This window comes from Oreochromis aureus, linkage group 11 (genome assembly GCF_013358895.1).
Source record: "Oreochromis aureus strain Israel breed Guangdong linkage group 11, ZZ_aureus, whole genome shotgun sequence".
Lineage (NCBI taxonomy): Eukaryota > Metazoa > Chordata > Actinopteri > Cichliformes > Cichlidae > Oreochromis > Oreochromis aureus.
In genome coordinates this window covers 35003426-35024311 of record NC_052952.1, presented here as the reverse complement: position 1 = coordinate 35024311, position 20886 = coordinate 35003426, and the positions used below count along the sequence as shown (strand labels likewise).

The 20886-nt window shown below is 40.9% G+C and overlaps 1 protein-coding gene across 1 annotated transcript; it reads left to right on the top strand.

The window, feature by feature from the left end:
- Positions 1–3106: 3106 nt before the first annotated feature.
- Positions 3107–18218, top strand: LOC116315354 (putative ferric-chelate reductase 1). Its single transcript, XM_039620130.1, has 11 exons — positions 3107–3467; positions 4087–4223; positions 13522–13619; positions 13705–13840; positions 15048–15251; positions 15553–15654; positions 15822–15966; positions 16580–16687; positions 17161–17210; positions 17784–17815; positions 17924–18218. The coding sequence occupies exons 1-10, from the start codon at positions 3281–3283 to the stop codon at positions 17796–17798; spliced, it is 1182 nt and encodes a 393-aa protein (XP_039476064.1). The 5' UTR covers positions 3107–3280; the 3' UTR covers positions 17799–17815; positions 17924–18218.
- Positions 18219–20886: the final 2668 nt, after the last annotated feature.

The window sequence follows — 20886 nt, the reverse complement described above, 5'->3', positions numbered from 1 at the left end:
GTGTGTGTCTTTGAACACCTGTGTGCGTGACCACTTGTATTCAAAAGGTTTCTCCATATAACTATCTAATATTAGGTGTGGGGACCCATAGCCCTGCCCCCCAGGACATGAAGCAGACATGGAGGAGATTCAGGCACCAGACATCTAGAGGCCCCACAGAACATGAGAGCCCAAGGAGGACCACCGGAGGGGTGGCCCGCCACTCTCTGAGAAAAGAGCTGAGGAAAACCCTAGACGGGCGGGGCCCAGAGGCCCAAGGGTCCCTCAATCCCCCCGAAAGGGTCGGATGACTGAACCACAGGCGCCAGGCTCCGCCAAGCAGTGAACCAGTACACACCTTAGCACCCAGCCCCAGACACAGTGAACCACCAATGCACTGAAGGGTGAGGACATCAGTCATTGGGTGGGAGTGTAATGGGGGAGATAGGCCCCCACACTCCCCATTAAGCTCAAATTGGAGAATTTAACACAAGCATGTGAAAATCACCTATCAGACAGTCTTATTTACACTATTTATTTTTATTTACAGCTGAAGTGTGACAAATCATTTCTAACCAAACTTTTCTTTTTTCTGATTATGCTAAGTTGACACATGGAAGGACCATGTGTGAAAACAAGGGAGGGTACAACAAATACAGCAACAGTGGTTTACAAAGCAATTCCAAATGTATCCTCATTTTCAGTTCTTCAGTGGTTTGTGTAACTAACAATCCAACACATCACCTACAAATAGAAGTCACTGAACTCAAACCATACGAAGAAAAAACTATCAATTAGTGTCTGTTGATATTTACTCAAAATGGGTGGAACTTTTCTCTCCTAGCAAACAGGAGGCAGGTGCAGTGCCCAAAGCCTTATTGTGAGAAGTCAACAAGAGCATGCCAAGCTTCAACTGAGTGACATACAGAGTGAGACTCTGTGGCTCACATGGGACCAATGATGGAGCACAGATGACACCTGTTTAAAAAAAGCACACTGGTGTGGCTTGAAAGGTTCACCATGTTGGTAGTTACGGTCGCTGTCGGTAACTCTTCTGAGCATTTTTACACATAAACATTCAAAGAACTCTTCAAACATCACAAACACAGGAAAGCTTGTCTCAATCACTCAGGTTGTTTCCCAGAGAAAGATTTGAACCCTTTCTCTAGTTTGTTGTTACTTGAAAAAAACAAGGCATGTGGGTGATATTTGGCCGTATGTATACCTTTATTTCTGTATTGTAGCAGATGATCTTTACAAAAGCTCACTAAACTGGAAATATTAGCTGATTTAAAGAGAAATTTTGGTAAAAAAACAAAAAAACAAACAAAACAAAAAACAAACAAACAAACAAATGGCTTCTTTAATCAAATAGCAATCTCTTATGAATGAACAACTCAATTTAAATAAACTTTTAAGTCTCTCTATACAGTTTGGGACTATTAGAATGCCAATGTCCAGCTTACAATTCTCTTAAATCTCTATTCTTTGGAAGTTTTTATTTTGTCTTTCTCCAAGACCCTCATCTGTTCTTTTCACACACCCTCCAGTGGAACTGCAGCCCAGGCAACAGCTTGTTTTGAAAAGTGTGTTCACACCTACTGCAGAGTACACCTGGAGCTCCTATCTTCATACTGGGAGATTTTAACCACTGTAGACTTGAACTAACCCTCCCAGGATTTTAGGATTGTGTAAAGTGTGGCACTGAAGATTACAGGATTCTACATAAATGCTATGAAAATATAAAGACAGGCGAAAATGCACACTCAAAGGCCCCTTTGTCAAATTCAGACCATAATAAGAACAGTAGAGCCCACACTAAAACAGTAACTGTCTGGTCATAGTATAGTTAAGGGCTCAATCCTCAAAATACTGAGGCCTTAATCCTGACAGCTCTGCATGTCACAGTTTAAAAATCAATAAATATTATCAACCTTCAGGATCAATAAAGTTTTATTGAATTGAATTGAATATCAGAAGCAGTATTAAATGTTTTGTTAAAACACACACACACACACACACACACACACACACACACCCTAAAGCAACATGCCAAATAATGTCATTTTTCTTGTGCTAGGGGCTAGGGGCTCTCCATCATTTGTCCACTTTTTTCAGTCCCTCAAAACTTTTACTGTGCTACAGCCGGGAGTTCCTTCCAGCTCACGGTGTCTCAGATTAACTGCTGAACGAATTTGTCACAGATGTGTTTCTGAGAAGCCACTATCAACACACCAGAAAATAAATCTAGTTTATATTTTATCTTCAAAAATGCATTTCGTTGCTTGTTATCTTTGAACATGACTCCATTAAGTAAGTAATTGTGCCAGAATTGTATCGCAGTTTTGAAACCAACAAATTGACGCATCTAATTATAATCATGTAGGGTATGTATACATATCTTTATGTATCCCTTCTACCCAAAAATGTGTGGGCAACGTAACACGAGCAAAATTAGAAAATGGAATAAAATGGTCGAAGTAGAAAAAACTTGTACTTGAATCCTTGAGTCTCTCCCGTCCTTATTTGGTCCCTCCAGCTACTTTCTTACCACGTTAATTACGCCTCCCCTCTTCCTCGCTGTCTGCTGTTTCACCTGCTGCTGTGCAACAGCTCCGGCATGCAGCTTACTTTGACAAATTTTGCTTAATCTCTTTCTAGTGTATTTATCTTCTTTCTTAACTGTTAAGTCCGACTTTTTCGCTTTTGTTTATCAATCTTTATCAACTTGCATGAGCGCATTGGCAAGATCGGGAATGGCCGAAAAGGTTAAAAGATCTGATTGGCCAATCCAGTGTCAGTAATGAGAATGAACGACTATGAATAATTATAATTAGCACATGTTTTGGAGAAATACAGCAACATCATATATATATATATATATATATATATATATATATATATATATATATATATATATATATATATATATATATATATATATATATATATACGCGCTGCTACCTAAAAGCAGCAGGTAGCAGCGCATGGAAGTGGGAAGCGAGAATTACAAAGCCCAGTCCAAATGATTGGCTATGGATATCCTGGCGCTGGCTCCTCCCTACCTAGAATATATCACCTTGGGAAACTCCATGTTTTGACCCACACTTTTAAGAAGAGTGTTAAAACATCTGCGCCTCTTAAGCTCGACACACTGTGGACACAGAAGTATCCATATTCCACAGCTATTGGTCCTCCCAGATTCACCTGCAGTGCTCCACCCTGCTCATCAGTAGTAGATGATACTCGTTGTTTCTCACTGACTGCAGTAACTAGTCGCCTGGAAAATCATTTAACTGCAATGGATCTTCTTGTGTTGCTGCTGCTGTGCACTGCTCCACTGATCCGGGGCTACCGCTCAGGTCTGGTTATAGACAGCTGTGAGGACATGAAATTCCACTACTCAGGGCTGAGCGCTCAAACGGCACCATCACCCTTCACTGTCACTACAGAGCAAAGGCGCTACAGACTCGGAGAGGATGTCAAAGGTAAGAAGACAGGAGTAAAAGTAAGCCAGAACGATCCGGGCCGGAGTTGTGCCAAAAGGTGATTTCCGGCACTGTCAGTTATCGAGCGGAAGAATCCGATGTATAGGTTAAGGCATATTGGTGTCGGTGGAGTTCATTTATCGTGCGTTAAAGCCTGGCGTTCTTCCCAGCTGACAATGTTTCATATTAGTTGGTGTCGGTCAAACAGATGAACCGCTACGTGATGATGATTGCGCGATTGATCGACTGTTCGGTGAATCCTGTCGTTGCCATTAATATGCTTTCCACACACTTTTATATGATTTGATGATAGTCAGCCAAACAAATAAATCCATAAAAAGCATTAAACCTCAAAGCAGCAGAATCTCAACCAGAAAACAACAACAAAGAAAAATCATAATACAATGTGTTTATTATTATCTAAGAGTGCTGTTTTCTAAGGTCTAACCCCAAAAGAGGGAAACAGTTATATATTTTCAGACGATTTAAGATGCATCTGGGTTTTAGAGGTCAGTCTCTGACATATTTGCTTGTAATACAGTAAAACTTCTTTTGTTTGTGTGTGATCATCACATGACTGTCCAACTGACTGAATAAAATGTTTTTCTGTGATTCCAAGTTGAGCTACAGGGTCCGGCCTCCACACCGTTCACTGGTTTCCTGTTGGAGGCTATAGAAGTGGGAAGCGAGACTCCTGTGGGTTCCTTTGCCATACCAGCAGGGGCTGCTAAACTCCTCACCTGCAGCCAAAGACCTGTGAGTTTCCTTTAATTTTCTGGACTTTAATGTGAGCAGCATGTATGATCACCATGTTTTACCTTAAGTCTACTGTTAGTTTGATGTCAAACATGTTGCCAAACAAATGGATAGAAAACTGCTAAAACACTCAATGTGTCACCTATGTAAAATAGTGAGAAGCCCTAAAAAACATATCAGTCAATGAAATTAAATGAAAGCATTTAATGTATTTCATAAGTAGCTGAAAAAGAGATTCGTCAGCTTTTTTCTGTACCAAATAATAAGAAAACAATGTGAAGATGTGTAGTACAGCAGATCTTAGACCCACCTATCCTAAAGACAATGTTATTAGTTATAGTGACAAGCTGCAAGGTGTATAATTAAAATCATGTTACAATAAAGTATGCTGTAATGATTGTTAAGGTTAATTTACTAAGACATGTTGACTATCTCTGTGCACTGTTGCTGTTTCTTTAAGAGACATGTTTTGGTTGTGCTGCAGTAAAAGTAATTGAGTGTGCGAGGGAAGGGGAGGGGGTTCTTGTTGTTGTTGTTTGTTAGCTGGAGAGTGAGTTGTACCGGAGGACTCTCCCTCGAGATTAACAGCCTGTTGTTGTTCTGTACCTCCTTAATAAAGCATTGTGAGAACAAAACATCATTAAGCTTATGCGACACTGGTGTCAGAAGTGAAAAAAGAAAAAAAAACTCAAACACCTGGAGCTGGTGCTATTGGCGCCGATCGCTGGTCGGAGACACAAGACCCAAGGATGTTGCCAGTCAAGATTAAGAGAGAGGGAAAAGGGAAAAGGGTAACACCACCTGGGTCTGGGCGCAGTTTCCCCCTCCAGGGGCAAGGGTACCTAGACCCGGGGCTTAGAGTACGCTTGGGCAGTGTGATTGTGTGTACAGCGTCTCTTTATGTCTGTCTCCACGTTGGGTGAGTGTCGAGTAATTGTATATGAGAGCATGAGGGTGGGAATGGATGTTTGTATCTGTGTGTGCCTGTATGTCTGTGTCTATATGTCAGGTTGGGTATCAGACGCCACCTCTCTGGGGACATCTCAGGCCCTCCAAGGTTTGGAGGCCCATCTCCCCCCACCACTTCCCCTGCCGGTGGCAGACGCCCTCAGACATCGGTGCGTTGGTGGTTCTTTGTGTCCGGGGGTGGGTGCCCAGGTACCCACCGGCTCACTCCTTGGTGGCTGCTTATCGGGGCCTGGAGCCTGGGGCTCGCTCGGGCCACTTCGGGGGTGGGGTGCCCTTGGCCTCTCGGCCCGGGGCTTGGTCACTCAGGCACAGCTGGCTACCGGCGGAGCTCACGGGCACGTCACTGCAACCCCCCCTGGCTTCTGCTCCGCGGCTGCTGAGTGACCCCTCATCTGGGACTCTCTCAGCTCAGCTCTTTCTGGGATAGCATGCTGCTGCCCTCTGTTGGTCTTCCTTGGTCTCTTGTGTTCTGGGGGCCTCTGGATGTCTGGAGTTTTGATCTCCTCCATACCTGCTTCATGCCCTGGAGGACGGGGCAGTGGCCCCCCACACCCTCTAGCAGATCATTACATGAAGGAACCTTTTAAAAACAAGCGCGTTCATGCTCACAGGTGTACACACGGGTGATCACACACACACACTTTTTGGCTCCTACCTCAAAGCACACTGTGCGCTGTCAATCTCATGTGCTGCACAATAATGTTTAATATTTAGTATTTACTGTCATATTCCCATAGATCATTGTGATCTTGTTTATTACTCTCGTTTTCTTCTGCTTGCTTTCTTTTTTCTTTCTCAACAGGTGATCCAGGTGATCGATATATGTATTTTTTGTCTGCTTATTCTGTTGGTTTTTGTTTTTTGCCCTTTTTCCCCGTCCCTCTACTCAGGTTTTTTTTTTTTTTTTCCTTTCCCTCTTTCTTTCTCCCCTTTCTTTCCACCAGTCAAGTCTGTCCTGTATTCAGCAAGTGAAAATAAAATAAACAATAAAGGTGAATCAAATGGACCATTACGGCAAGGCTGGGATGGTCCATTTGGTAAAAATAAATCCGTTGGGCATCTTTCTTCGCCTTTAGACAATAATTCTGATGGCAAAAGAACCAAACGGGACAGGTTAAAAAAAAAAAAAAAAAAAAAAAAAAAAAAAAGATTAAGAGAGAGGGTCAGGAGAGAGAAGTTCGTCCGTGCTCACCTGCCCATAGAGTGAGGGACATGGCACTGTGGCTGTCTGCTGAGACTGGATTTTGTCCTGGTTTGACTGGACTCAAGAACTTTTTGTGGAGTTCCACCATGTAATCTTGGGGCACTTCAGGGACTGTTTGGGCAGTCGGTGCTGCTAAGGTCCGAGTTCCACAGCAGACACAGTCTGCCTGGAGAGCCCCTTCGTATTTTGGCCCATGACATTGGGTGTCTTTGCAGGAGGGCTTATGACAACATGCCACCTTCAGTGGCAGGTGGAGTTATCTCAGGATCAGTTTCTGCAGGCCCTTAATCACCGAGCACAGCCTTGATTTTATGTTTTTAACTGAAACTTGGTTGGACCAAAGTAACAGTGGAGCTGTTCTCATCGAGTCGACCCCTCCTAACTACAGTTTTATCAGTGAGGCCAGGGTGAGCAGGAGAGGAGGAGGGGTTGCTGTCTTATTTAATGAATCATTTCAATGTAAGCAGCTATCTCCTGGAAGTTTTCAGTCTTTTGAATATGTGGCTTTACAGCTGAAGGCCCCATCCAAAGTTATGTTTCTTAATGTTTACAGGCCTCCCAAATACTGCACAGACTTTTTTAATGACCTCAGTGAACTGCTGTCTGTGATCTGTGTTGATTTTGACTGTGTAATTATTGTTGGGGATTTTAACATCCATGTGGACAACCCTCAGGACAAAGGGACTAAAGACCTGAGTAACACTCTGGGCAACTTTGGGCTGACTCAGCATGTAACAGAGGCCACACATAATAGAGGACACACTCTTGACCTACTGATCTCCAAGGGCCTGAGCATTTCAAACGTTACTGTGTCTGATGTGGGCCTGTCTGATCATTACTGTGTTTTCTTTGAAAGTAAAATCTCAGCCCACACAAATATATCAACAGCAGTGATCACAAAACGGTGTATAACTGAACACAGTAGTGAGATCTTTAACCAGGTCTTCCCATTAACACCTGACCTGTCCAGAGGTTCAGTCAATGAGCTCGTCAATAGCTTCAATGCTAAAATGTTAAATGTAATGGACACTATTGCTCCCATTAAGGTGAAGGTTATCTCTGGAAGGAAAAAGTCTCCATGGAGAAACTCCACACTGGTGAAAAATGAAAAAAGAGAGTGTAGGAAAGCTGAGCGCAGATGGAGAAAAACAAACCTCCGGGTTCATTATGACATCTATAAAGAGAAACTTCACAATTATAACTTACAACTGAGGAGTGCAAGGAGGTCCTGCTTCTCTGACATCATCACCAAAAACAGTCATAACGCTCGGGTCTTATTTTCTACAGTTGACAGGCTAACAAACCCTCCTGTGTCAGTGGCAGCTGAACTTCATTCGACCATGGCCTGCAATGACTTTGCCAAATTCTTCACAGAAAAAATCCAAAAGATTAGACAAGCAATTAATACATCAACAGCTGATCCAGGAAATGTACTGTGTCCACCGAAAAACTGTTTAAACACCATCAAACAGTTTCACCCTATTAACAGCAAAGACCTGGAGGACATCTTAGGTCAACTGAACTCCTCCTCTTGCTGTTTAGATGTCCTGCCAACAAGTTTTTTCAAAAAGGTCTCAAAGACTTTGGAGTCAGACCTGTTACAGATCGTCAACTTTTCTTTAATATCAGGTGTGTTTCCAGAATCACTAAAAACTGCTGTAATTAAACCTATACTGAAAAAGGACAATCTTGACAAGACACAAATGAATAACTACAAGCCGATCTCAAATCTCCCATTTTTAAGTAAGATTATTGAAAAAGCAGTTTCTCAACAGCTCAATTACTTCCTAAAACAGAATAACTGCTATGATGCCTTCCAGTCAGGTTTTAGACAGAACCACAGCACTGAAACCACTCTGACCAAAGTGTTTAATGACACATGTCTGAACACAGACAGTGGAAGAATGTCAGTCTTAGTTTTACTGGATCTCAGTGCAGCATTTGATACAGTTGACCACAACATATTACTCAAACGACTGGAGAACTGGGCAGGTCTTTCAGGAACTGTACTAAACTGGTTCAAAACATACTTAGAAAACAGGAAATACTTTGTATCAATAGGTAACTTCACATCTGAGCAGACAAGTATCACATGTGGAGTTCCCCAAGGTTCCATCTTGGGACCCCTTCTGTTTAACATTTACATGCTCCCACTGGCACAGATTATAAAGAACAACAAAATAAACTATCATAGCTATGCAGATGACACATAAATATATATCACAATGTCACCAGGAGACCGAGGCCCTGTACTATGGGCTCAAAATGTGGTCATAAATATTTTGTACTTGTAAATCAGGATTTGTATGTGTAAAAGAATTTGTGCGTGCGTAAAAAGATTTGTATGTGTAAAAAAAGATTTGTGTGTGTAAAAAGATTTGTATGTGTAAAAAGAATTTGTGCGTGCGTAAAAAAAGATTTGTATGTGTAAAAAGAATTTGTGCGTATGTAAAAAAAAGATTTGTATGTGTAAAAAGAATTTGTGCGTGCGTAAAAAAGATTTGTATGTGTAAAAAATTTTTGTGTGTGGACTTAGCCAAAAAAACCCTGCAAGTTACAAGTACAATTTTGACCCTATTTTTCTTCCTGTCATCTGATTGGTCAATGTCATGTCAATCACAAATGTAACAATCCAATCAGAGAACAGATGGGTTTGGCTGTCGGAGGGGCACTTTTTGAACTGCAGGTCCTTGAAGGGTAATACAGTTTGAAGCTGGAGGATCTCTATATAAATATCCGATAGCAGCTAGGTCCCCTTACTTTCAGCAGCTGTTGAAAGGATAAAGTTGTGGTATGTCAGTGGTTAGAAATACCATTATTACTTTAGGATTAGTTTAACACAAAGTCAGGGCTGACCCGGGACCATTGCTGTGAGTCACAGTGCGCAGCATAAAGGTCCTTTCACATCGGACGCAGGATGTGCTGCTAATGCTAACTGCTAACTAAAAGCAAAGGATCCAGAATTTGTTGCGCTGGCTGCTGAGCTCTGTGGGTTTTGCAGCAGCTCTACCTGTACTAGATGCACCTGCTCCTTGTCGTTTCTATCTCTGACTTTATGTCCTCTACAACAGTTTCTGGTTTTTTTTGCTAGTTCTTCAAATGTTCAATAAAAACATGTATGCTAATTCATAACGAAGAAAGCTTTGTAATGAAGACTGTCATTTCCAAAACACTGCCCCCCCCCGCGGTCCGCAGCGCTGTTGAAAAGCCTGTGGAAGTCCCTGTATAAAGCACGTAGACCTGTGACACAAAAATCACCAAACTCGGACGACCACAGACTGTTTTCCTTCGTGGTGATGAAGGAAAACGCTGGGTTGGCATGTAAAAGGGCATGTATTCCTTCAAGGACCTGCAGTTCAAAAAGTGCCCTCCGACAGCCAAACCCATCTGTTCTCTGATTGGATTGTTACATTTGTGATTGACATGACATTGACCAATCAGATGACAGGAAGAAAAATAGGGTCAAAATTCGTACTTGTAACTTGCAGGGGGGTTTTTGGCTAAGTCCACACACAAATCTTTTTTATGCACGCACAAATTCTTTTTACACATACAAATCTTTTTTATGCACGCACAAATTCTTTTTACAAATACAAATCTTTTTACACACACACAAATCTTTTTACACATACAAATCTTTTTACACACACAAATCTTTTTACACATACAAATCTCTTTTTACGCACGCACAAATTCTTTTTACACATACAAATCTTTTTTACGCACGCACAAATTCTTTTTACACATACAAAACTGATTTACAAGTACAAAATATTTATGACCACATTTTGAGCCCATACTGTACAGGCTCTTGGTAAATGCATTGAGGAAATTAATGACTGGTTGTGCCACAATTTTCTCCAGCTAAACAAAAATAAAACTGAGGTAATAGTCTTTGGTACAAAAGAAAAACGATTACAGGTCACCAGAGAACTCCAATCTATACACCTAAAAACCACAAACCAGGCGAGAAATTTGGGTGTAGTGATGGATGCAGACCTAAACTTAGAAAAACACATTAAGACAATAACAAAATCAGCTTACTATCACCTCAAGAATATTTCAAGGATAAAAGATCTGATGTCTCAACAGGACCTGGAAAAACTAGTCCATGCATTCATCTTTAGTAGGCTTGATTACTGTAACAGCATCTTTACTGGTCTACCTAAAAAATCAGTCAGACAACTACAGCTCATTCAGAACTCTGCTGCTCGAGTCCTCACTAAGACCAAAAAAGTGGACCACATCAGTCCAGCTCTGAGGTCTTTACACTGGCTGCCTGTCCGTCAGAGGATAGACTTTAAAGTTCTGATGCTGGTCTATAAAGCTCTGAATGGTTTAGGACCAAAATACATCAGTGACCTCCTGACCCAGTATGAACCTTCCAGATCCCTCAGGTCATCTGGATCCGGTCTGTTATCAGTCCCCAGAGTCAGAACCAGACACGGAGAAGCTGCATTCAGCTTTTATGCTCCTTATATCTGGAACAAACTCCCAGAAAGCCTCAGATCAGCTGAAACACTCAGTTTATTTAAATCCAGGTTAAAGACTCACCTATTCTCAGCTGCATTTGAATAAAGCACCAAATCCACACTTAAGTTTACATTTCAAAACCTACTTTTTAACTACTGATTTTATCTACTGTTCTGATTTTATCTACTGTTTTGATATTTGATTTTATATACTGTTTTGTTCGTTTGTTTGTTTGTTTGTTTGCTTGTCTTAATCAAATTTAAATCATGCTTTTTATTTGTTTTTGTTTTTAATGTCTCTGTAAAGCACTTTGAATCACCTTGTTGTTGAATTGTGCTATATAAATAAACTTGCCTTGCCTTGCCTTAGCCCTAAAGAGCTCCGTATACAAACTTGGCTTGCTTGACCAGCCACACTCAGCGCAGCCCTCTAGTTAGCGTTAGACAGGGGAATACTTACAGGATCCTCTGGGTGAGCTGATGACACACCTGTGGTAAGAGCTACGTCAGCACCCGTGGAGCAGCTCGAGAGGCCAGGGGGCCTGTGCAGTATGGTTCAGACAGCTACTCTTCAGTCGCCTTCCCCTCAGGCTGGTCCACGCCGTCGACGACAGAGCTGCTGTGGACAAGTCAGACACCTCATCAGGTAGTGCCCCAAGCTTGCAGAGGTGCAGGGAAATGCCCAAGGGCCCGTGTAGGTGTGAGTACACAGGGCAGGGAGACTGACACCCCCACACCACCTCCATTATCATCTGGTGCAGTCATTGGTGTGGGCTGGACCCAGGTTGGCGACTTTTGCCATGTTCCGGTGATGAACGCAGGGGTGTCCTGTACGGCCCTCCTTGACATCTGGTCCAATGCAACACTGGTCCGACCCGACATTGTCCCAACTGGAGTTGCTGTGCAATCAACTAATGTCCGACTTAAGACGGTGACCGGTGACCTGGCCCCAATTAGAGGGAGGGGAGTGTTCCAGTTTAAGGTGGAGACCTCGGTGTGCCTTATGCTGTCTGGGTGGCTGATGTGCAGGACACGTGTATCCTTGGGCTGGACATTTTGTGAGCAGTTGGTGGTGTACTGGACCTGGGCAAAGGCTTTCTAAGGTGCAGCTGCTCTGGATGCCCTAAGACAAGTGATGGAGAGTGACAGCTGCAGGCCTGAAGCTGCAACCCGGATAGGTACCACTTCATGAGGAGGGAGGTGGAGTTTCTGGGCCACAAGCTGGGTCATGAGGGCATAGGCACTTTGGAAAAAAAAATCCGCACCATTAAGGACTGGCCCATTCCAGCAGACCAGAGACAACCCAAAAGCTTCCTAGGACTAGTTTCTTGTTACAGGAGATTTGTGAAGGGTTTCTCCTCCATAGCTGCACCACTCTTCCGTTTGCTGCAGAAGGGCCGTGACTTCATCTGGACCCAGGATTGTCAGCAGGCATTCAACACCCTTCGCAGATCACTGACAGAGTCCAGAGTCCTCGTCCCTCCTGACCCCAACCAACCTTTTATCCTGGACACTGACACAAGTAACGTGGAACTGGGGGCTGTGTTGTCACAGGTCAGACCCGATGGTGAGAAGGTGGTGGTGTACTCTCTCGCTGCCCATGTGTTGCAGTAGGCTGCTGTTACTGTGAAAAGGGGAGCAACACGGCTTACCTCCAGGGCGCTCCTGGTGGTGGATGCGGCAGAGTGCAGGGCACCACAGGAACAAGATACTGACCTGCAACCAGTCCTGGCTAGAGAGTGAGGAATGACCCCTTTGGGATGAGGTCACTGGGCTTTCCATCTGTACTAAGGGCCTGTGGGCCAAGTTTAATGCTCTCAGGCTGAAGGAGGGGGTGTTGGAGCATGCCTGGAAAGATTCTGCCACAGAGGAGCAGAGGTGGCAGGTTGTGGTGCCAAGGTCAATGAGGTCATCTATGCTGGAAGACTGGCATGGGAGAACTGGCTCTGACCACTTTGAGGTCTCCAAGACCCTGCGCCACCTCAGCCAGGGCTACTACTGGGGTCAGCATCGGAGGGATGTGGAGGACTTCTGCCGCAGCTGTGATGCATGTTCCTCTTACAAAGAGCCACAGGACTAGTCCCGGGCTCAGCTTCAGCAACAGCCAGCAGGAGCACCAATGGAGTGAGTAGCTTTGGATGTCATGGGCCCATTTCCCCATACAGACAGAGGAAGCTGCAGGACTGGCTGGACTCTGCACATTCCTACACCTGAAAGCAGCTGGCGAAGGCACGACTGCGTCAAAAGAGAAATTACAACATCACCACTAAGGGAAGGCACTTCCATGCTGGGGAGCTGGTGTGGGTCTACAGTCCAAAGAGAAGAACGGGATAGTGTCCTAAACTGGAGAGCAGGTGGGTGGGGCCCTGCAGTGTCTTGGAACGAGTTGGGGAAGTAGTTTACATGGTGGAGTTGCCTCCGACAGGGAGGAAAATAGCGCTGCACAGAGACCGAATGGCCCCCCATAGAGGACACCCCCCACCCCCCCTTTCCTTGAGGGATGCGTACAAAGCCCTGATGACCCTGCATAGAGGGATCCCCCACATGTACATGTATAAAGATTATAGACATGTGAAATGACAAAAACAGATGACATGCAGTATATTCAAACAACACAATGATGCCACAGTCTCTCTCATGTGTGTGTGTCCAGAACTCAGCTGTGTCCCACACATCAGGCTTTAATAGCAGCTACATTCAGGTGGCATGGAGATCAGAACCATCCAGAGACATCAAAGCTGTTCAGTTCCGGTAAAGTTTATTCATTCTAGCAAAGCACTTTCATAACACTCAAGTGTTTATACCCCAGTTCACACTGGTTTCGGTCTCCCTACAGTGCATCCTTTGTGCAGAATTCTACAACATTTTGGGTTAATGTGACGAGCCCTGTCCTGACCTTCACTAATGGCAGAGCTGCCAGATCTGCAGGTTCCCTCACTGGGAATGGCAGTACACAACTTGCTCCACTTGTTGTAAGTAATATTATCTGTTTTGAACAGAGTAATTAATTCTCTACCAAACTACAAAACAAGCAGTTAGTCCAATCAGCCCATCGGCCAGTTTAGCTGATTTGAAAGTATCCATTGGTTTTGAGACTGATGGAAGTCTACCATCTTTTATATTCTGCAATGCATCTTATACTTAGGCTGACTGCGGATCAGAAGATAGAGCAAGTTATCTAATTGTTAGATTGGTAGTTTGCTCCCTGTCATCTCCAGTCTATATGTCAAGGCATCCTTTGGCAAAATACTGAATCCTCAGTTGCCCATTATGCATGAGCATGTGTGAGTGTGTGAATATTAGACAAGGAAAAAAGTGCTTATATAAATGTGTGCGTGATTAGGTGATTGAGGCTTGTAGTAAAAAACATTTTACCATTTATACTGGTGACTGTACACCTATCTAGCACAGACACACTAAATGAAAAGCAATCTATAATCTGGCCTGGAAAACTGCTGCTTATGTATTTTATGTAGTTTATGTTTAAATCAGATTTTTTTTTTAGAAATTTGCATCAAGTTAGTCATACACTCTTAAATTTCTACAGCTTGTCTTGAGAGCCCAGAGTTAGCATGACCCACAGAGCTCGGGTGCTTTCATTCAACAGGTGTTTTTCTCAAAATCTGAATTTTCCCTTTCGTTCAACATTTGACTGTCTTTTTATTTACTCTTAACATCTATCAGGGTTGGTGTTTTGTTTTCTCTCAACTTTACCAACAATCATATTTTCAGCAACTATACACATTGTGACTTTTCAAGCAAAGTCTTACACACGCATTTTGGTCTTGCAGGAAATTTCCCAGTTGGGTAAATAGGCAAAAACGTCAGAGGTTGATGTTAGGGCCAACATGGTGGTTCATGGTTAGTACTGTCATTGACTCAGGAACCTTGCATGTTCTCCCTGCGCCTCTGTGGATGATATGCTTGATAGATTAGCAATCCATAGGTGTGTATATGAAAGCTGGACAAGTGGTGAAGAAAATGTATGGATCTATTCATGTACTTAAGCATGTACATGGTTTCTAAATAGGCTGTTAGCAGAACTATAAAACAGTAATGTGCAGTACTGAACGTGGCTTCATGTACATGCAAATCGAGAAACTAAAATGGTAAACGGTATATTCAAGTACAACATAATGATGTCATAGTTCTGTCTCTCTCTCTTCTGTGTATGTCCAGAAATCAGCTAGATCCATCTCTAGTGCTAACTGTGGTGTCACCAAGGTGTGCTTCAGTCACCCTGCAAGCTGTGACCCAGCAGTCAGTTCTAGCTGTTATTTCATGTCGGCCATGATGTCATCCAATGGTACAGCTGTCCAGTATGAGATGACCGGTCCTTATGAAGGATACATCGCTTTTGGATTCTCTGATGATCAGAGAATGGTACCGTAAAGAAAACATTCTTGATTCTATGAAATGTTAAATGTTTACAACAATAAGGCTCTTGGTGTACTTGTATTGAGCAGCACCTGTTGGTGAACAGCTGCTGTCTGAACTTCAATTTGTTTTTGAAAGTTTACAATTTTAAAAAAACGTCTGGTTGTCTTGTTTACACAAACACTCTTTTTTTTAATATCAACAAATTTGGATGTTTTATCTCAAAAGAATAAACCAGTAAATAATAGTTAAAACTTTCATATGTGTAAAAGCATGCTAATTCTTGACTATATTTGTCTTTCCTCAGGGAAATGATGACATTTATGTTTGTGTAACAGACAGTAGTGGACAAGCTGTTGTGCAACACATGTATTCAACGGGACGCACAACTCCACAAGCGCGTCCTCTGGTACTAAGGTTTTTCTAATATCAGTGATTTATATAAGGCTAGAACATTTAGATTTAGAGCTTTGATGCTGCTCTTGGAAAAATTGAACTGTGTGTATTTTTTGTGAATTCTGCTTGATTATATAAATTATATCTGTTTTTCTGTGTCTGTCTGTTTGTGTTTAACAGGGGAATGTTTATAATGTAGCAACGTCATTGCAGAACAATGTTATCAGTTGTTCCTTCACTACTACAGACATCATTTCTATTCAGGGGACTTCAGGTTTCAGCCAGTCCTACTACTTCATGTTTGTCCATGGACGTAGCAGCAATGGTAACGTAATTACATAATATACTCATATGTCTCAAGACATGCGTGCATACGTGATTGGATGAACAAGCTACACAGCCAGTAGCTTTACTGACCAATAGTTCGTCATAGCTTGCAGATTGGTTGGGATCAAAGTGAAGTTTTAAGGTGTATAAAACCTCCATTTCTATTAAGCAAATACAATGTGAATAAAAGGAGGAGGTATGAATATTACCTACAAGCCTACATGGTGTGAGAGTGTGTCGTCCTTAAGAACAATCTGTTCCATCACTCTTTAAATTTAGCGGATTATTTAGATGTGCAGTTTAAGCACTTGACTCTGAAAAAAATGAACTATTAACAAAATTTTACTCCAGTAAATACTTTTATTTTGAAAGTTAAGCAGGGCCTTTGACTGTACTTCCTTTTCCAATAATGTAACTAACTGCAGTGAATTTTTCATCTAGGCCAATGGAGCAGGTGGTTCTTTTCCTTCATTCTTTCTCCTTTTTTTCTGGTTGTTACTGTTTTTTATTCAGCTTATTCTGTGAAACGTGAAAACTTCTGTGTGCATATACACACACAAACATACATATAGAAATATGAGTCTATAAGCTTTGAAATATCTTTCCTACAGGACAAATCCAAAAACATAACACTGACTTTGTCAGCAATACCAAGATGGACATTTCTGCTCCTACGGTTGCCAGTAATAGTGGATTTCCTGATATCATCAGAGACCATGGTAAGACAAATATGATTGTGCAATTACAGTGGTTTTTAATTCATAATAATGTTAAAAAAGTCCTTTGTTGACTTTGTCACTTTTTTATCTGTTGCATTTTACAGCGTTAATTGACTAAATGGACCAAAAACATGGGTTGGGTTTTGCACATTAGACATTCCTTGGCAGTAACTCTTGCCTTTTTTATGACACAAGGACTTACCATCATGCAAAACAATAATTAGTAACATATTGTACGAATGTTTAAAAACTCATCATCGAAATTTACCATTTTATACAGTTTGGAAGCTATAAAAATATGTCTGTATTGTTCTTCTAATGGCTTGCCTCTAATAATTGAAATGTGCTCAGTTGGTTTCATTCTATTTATAGTCAGCTGATATATAGACAACATGGGACCAAGGGAAGAAATTCATCTTAACTCATAAAACAATGAGAAGTGGAGAGAATTCCAATATTTAACTGTGTTTCAGGATCACTGATGCTGATTGCCTGGATGACCACGGGAACACTGGGAATGATGGTTTGTCATGTCATTAATAAACACTAGCGGCCTAGTTCCATTGGCAGTTACAGATACCCATACATTAGCAATGCCTCCACTATGTTTGACAGATGATGTATGTATAATATGAGCTTTTATTTTTTTTTTAAGACTGTACCAGACTGTTGATTTGGCTCCTCTTTTAAGTATAAAATATATACACGTATTCACAAATAAAAATACACATGTATATACACAAACACACACACACACACACACACACACACACACACACACACACACACACACACACACACACCAGTTAATGCAATTGTTAATGCATAGTTAATAACAGAACTTCAATCACATATTTTATGATTCCAAATGGTTTAAATAATATGTAAATTAATTAAAAGAATTTGAAAATAAATGAAAGCTGAAATCGAATAACTTATTCTACAAGTATAAATCAAAAAATTAAAAACAAGCTTGAACAAAACTGAAGTAAACTGAAAAATAAGATTCAGATGTATGAAGTTAAGGTCAACGACACACTCGGGTCGTTGGTTGTGGCCTGCAGTTTTTAACTGTTGTTTCTGTTCTGGATTTCAGATAGTGCTACTGTAGAACTGGAATCAGAATTGGTAAGTTGAAAGAAATATAAAAGCAAATAATAATTAATCACATTATTATACATACATTAACCATAACATTGTGAGGAATTCTTAATCTAATTTATATTGTTTTGTTAGGTAAAAATTAATGGTCTGGTGATCTGTCTGTTCATTCTGGGAAACACATTTTTGGTGGCAGTTTTGGTTGGAATTGGGGAGAGATAAGAGCACCAAAAGAATTGTCTGAAGAATTTTGTTTTGTTTTTTTTTAATCCAAATATACCTGATGGGAGACTGTGCACTGAAAATTTGGACCCATTGAGATTGTTTCCTCTTTCAGTAAGGTCTTTCTTGAAGGAATGAAACAATTGCTGATTCAAAAGTCAATAAAAAAGTGATGTTTTGAATGCTTCCTTCTTAGTTTTATCTTATTATTATTATAATTATAATTATTGTTATTGTTGTTTTCATAATTGTATGACTTTAAAGTAAGAAAGAAAATTCTTATGAAATCTGTGAAATATTGCTTACACTTTCATGTTTAAATCTGTGTATACAAAGAATATAAAGGTTTAAAATAACATTCACCATGAAGTCATATTTACTATTGTCCATAATGAATCCATAAATAATGAACTTTTTAGTGATATTTTCTGTAGGAGAAACCTATGGGAGAAGCTAGTCATGTACATTAGTCCATATAGGGTCTACATACATACATCGGAAAAATAAGGATCAGAAGTTTCAGTCTTTTCAAAGAATATTTAGTTATTAGTTTCAGTTAAAATTGCTGCCATAAAAAGTCACTGCAAGGATGTGGAAGGAAGTGCATTTTGTTGGCTTTCGAATTTATGAGGAAATTTTGTTATTTTGTACACATGTCTGTTCAGAACTCTATGAAAAAAATAAGATCAAATTTCTGTCAGACAATGTAGAGTACAAAATGTCAGTACCTTTCTAATGATATTATAATTATTTATAATTATTCATGGTTTTCACATTCACTCAATTCAAACTCTAATGACAAGTGAAGACCACACTAATTCACCACAAATTCACTTTGATGCAAAGTGACTGCTTAATTTGGCCTACCTTATCTGTTCTGTAGCAATCCTTGTCACATTCTTTACTAATGTGCCAATTTCTACAATGCATTTTGGGCCCTAGAGGGCACCCACATGTCAGCTAGTCCACTCAATTGAAACTTGTGTTGTGTTTGCGTCACTGGTCAATAGATACCCCTTTTACTGAAGAACTCTATGCTGACATACATAGATTATCAATTTAATGAAATTAAAAAATATATTGTCTTATTGTCATTTATTATTGACAGTCTGCTTTCGCTTCCTATGAGATGTAACATATTTACTGTCAGTGGGCAAATAACAACATATATTTGAATTTTGACTTTTTTCCATTAAATGACCACACCTGGCACACATTCTACAAAAACTGCACTCCTTTACGGTCTTTACATGAAACAGATAAATGTAAGTTCATTTTCTTCTTCTGAATTAGTCCAGTGAACTTCTTTATCTTTAGTTAATGCCTTAAAATTTAAGTAGGCAGGCAGATGAGGTTCCTGAGGTCAGGCTAACTAAACCTAGAACACAGGGATATCAAAGGTAAGCAGAAGGCATTTAATACAAAACAAAGAGCACAAGGGAGTCTCTGAGTATAATACTGCTGTAAATATTTTTCTGAAAGTGAGTGGAAGAAGCAAAGGCAGGTATTGTTAGATATTAAACAGGCGTGGCAGCCTGTCATCCACTGGGGACAGGTACAGAGACACGCCTCCAGGAAGGTCTGACAAGCACAGAGAGCTTTAGACACACATTGACATTAGAAAAAAGAACACAGACTGAAAAATGAAATGGAAAATTAATATGGAATTAACTATATACATTATAATATATAGCAATTACTGGATTGAGAATGTTTTAGTGGGTTACCTGACAAACTTTGCAATGTAAGATGACATTTTATTCACTTTAGTAATTAACCAGTTTGTGCTTTATTTGTAAAAGTTTTTAGTTAAATGTCAGTGATCTTCATTTATTTAAACTTCATGTATTTGTTTAATAGTTTTCTGTCAAATTTCTGCTAATATTTTAAATGTACATCCAAAAACACACAAAAGCTGCTGCTTTCAGGCTGTCAACCACTTCCACTGTCCATAAGCCTGTGGCTTTTGATCACAGGCATCGGGTATTGATTTTTGGCCTTGTCGATTGTGCAGAGATTCAGTACTGTAGATGACACTTCCACGTTTATACACTGTCAAAGCAAATATAGAACCGGTTCCCATAATAGAAAGTTATAGGCTAATTAGCACGAGTATTGGATAATTGCTACAAAAAGGTCCATGGCTCTCCAAACATTTTCAGATACAATAGTACCACTTTAGTTTTATTCTACTTGTACAGCAGTTAGGAAGTATTTCTTCTTTGGAAGTTTGCGAAGCACCCAGGGCACAAGGTACAAAGACACTGCATTACCACCTCTTGGCCAAATCTGTTGGGGATTGGCCAATGCTGGAAGAGACCATGTGGATCACTGAACTATACAACCAACATGTGACAGTGACATTTTCAGCATTGCTGACAACAGAGCAAGCTCCTCTTCCTTCTGTTTTAAGTTGCTTTTCACTCTTTGGCTTCAGTTGTGCTCCCTGTATCCTGTTAATTCTACATGTGCCATTGCCATAGATGCCCCTTTGTTGTAATTCCTGAATGAGTGGAATGGTGCAAAAGAAATGGTCAAAAAACACCTTGTAAATCTTTTGCTGTATGTCATCACAGAGACGCATGACTACATATGCAGCCATTCCTAACTGACTGATCTGAAACTCTACCAGCTGAACCCTGATACACTTCAAACCTGTACATGTATCCAGATGTTCCTGCTCTCACCCACACTTTCAGACCAGAGGGTTTGTTTTTTTTGGGATGTATTGCTTGACAGATTAGTGGCCTTTGAAGGGAATAATCTGCTCATCAATCGACTGAAATTCTTCAGGATCAACTGATGAATGGAATGTTTTCTCAAGTGCATCTAACACTGGTCGGATTTTGTAGAGCTCATCAGCGGATGTCGCGCTA

Coding starts and splice junctions, on each gene's coding strand:
- LOC116315354 (XM_039620130.1), top strand. CDS start 3,281: ATGGATCTTCTTGTGTTGCTGCTGCTGTGCACTGCTCCACTGATCCGG. Junction 15,967..16,579: donor CCATGGACGTAGCAGCAATG/GTAACGTAATTA, acceptor TCTTTCCTACAG/GACAAATCCAAAAACATAAC. Junction 16,688..17,160: donor TGATATCATCAGAGACCATG/GTAAGACAAATA, acceptor ACTGTGTTTCAG/GATCACTGATGCTGATTGCC.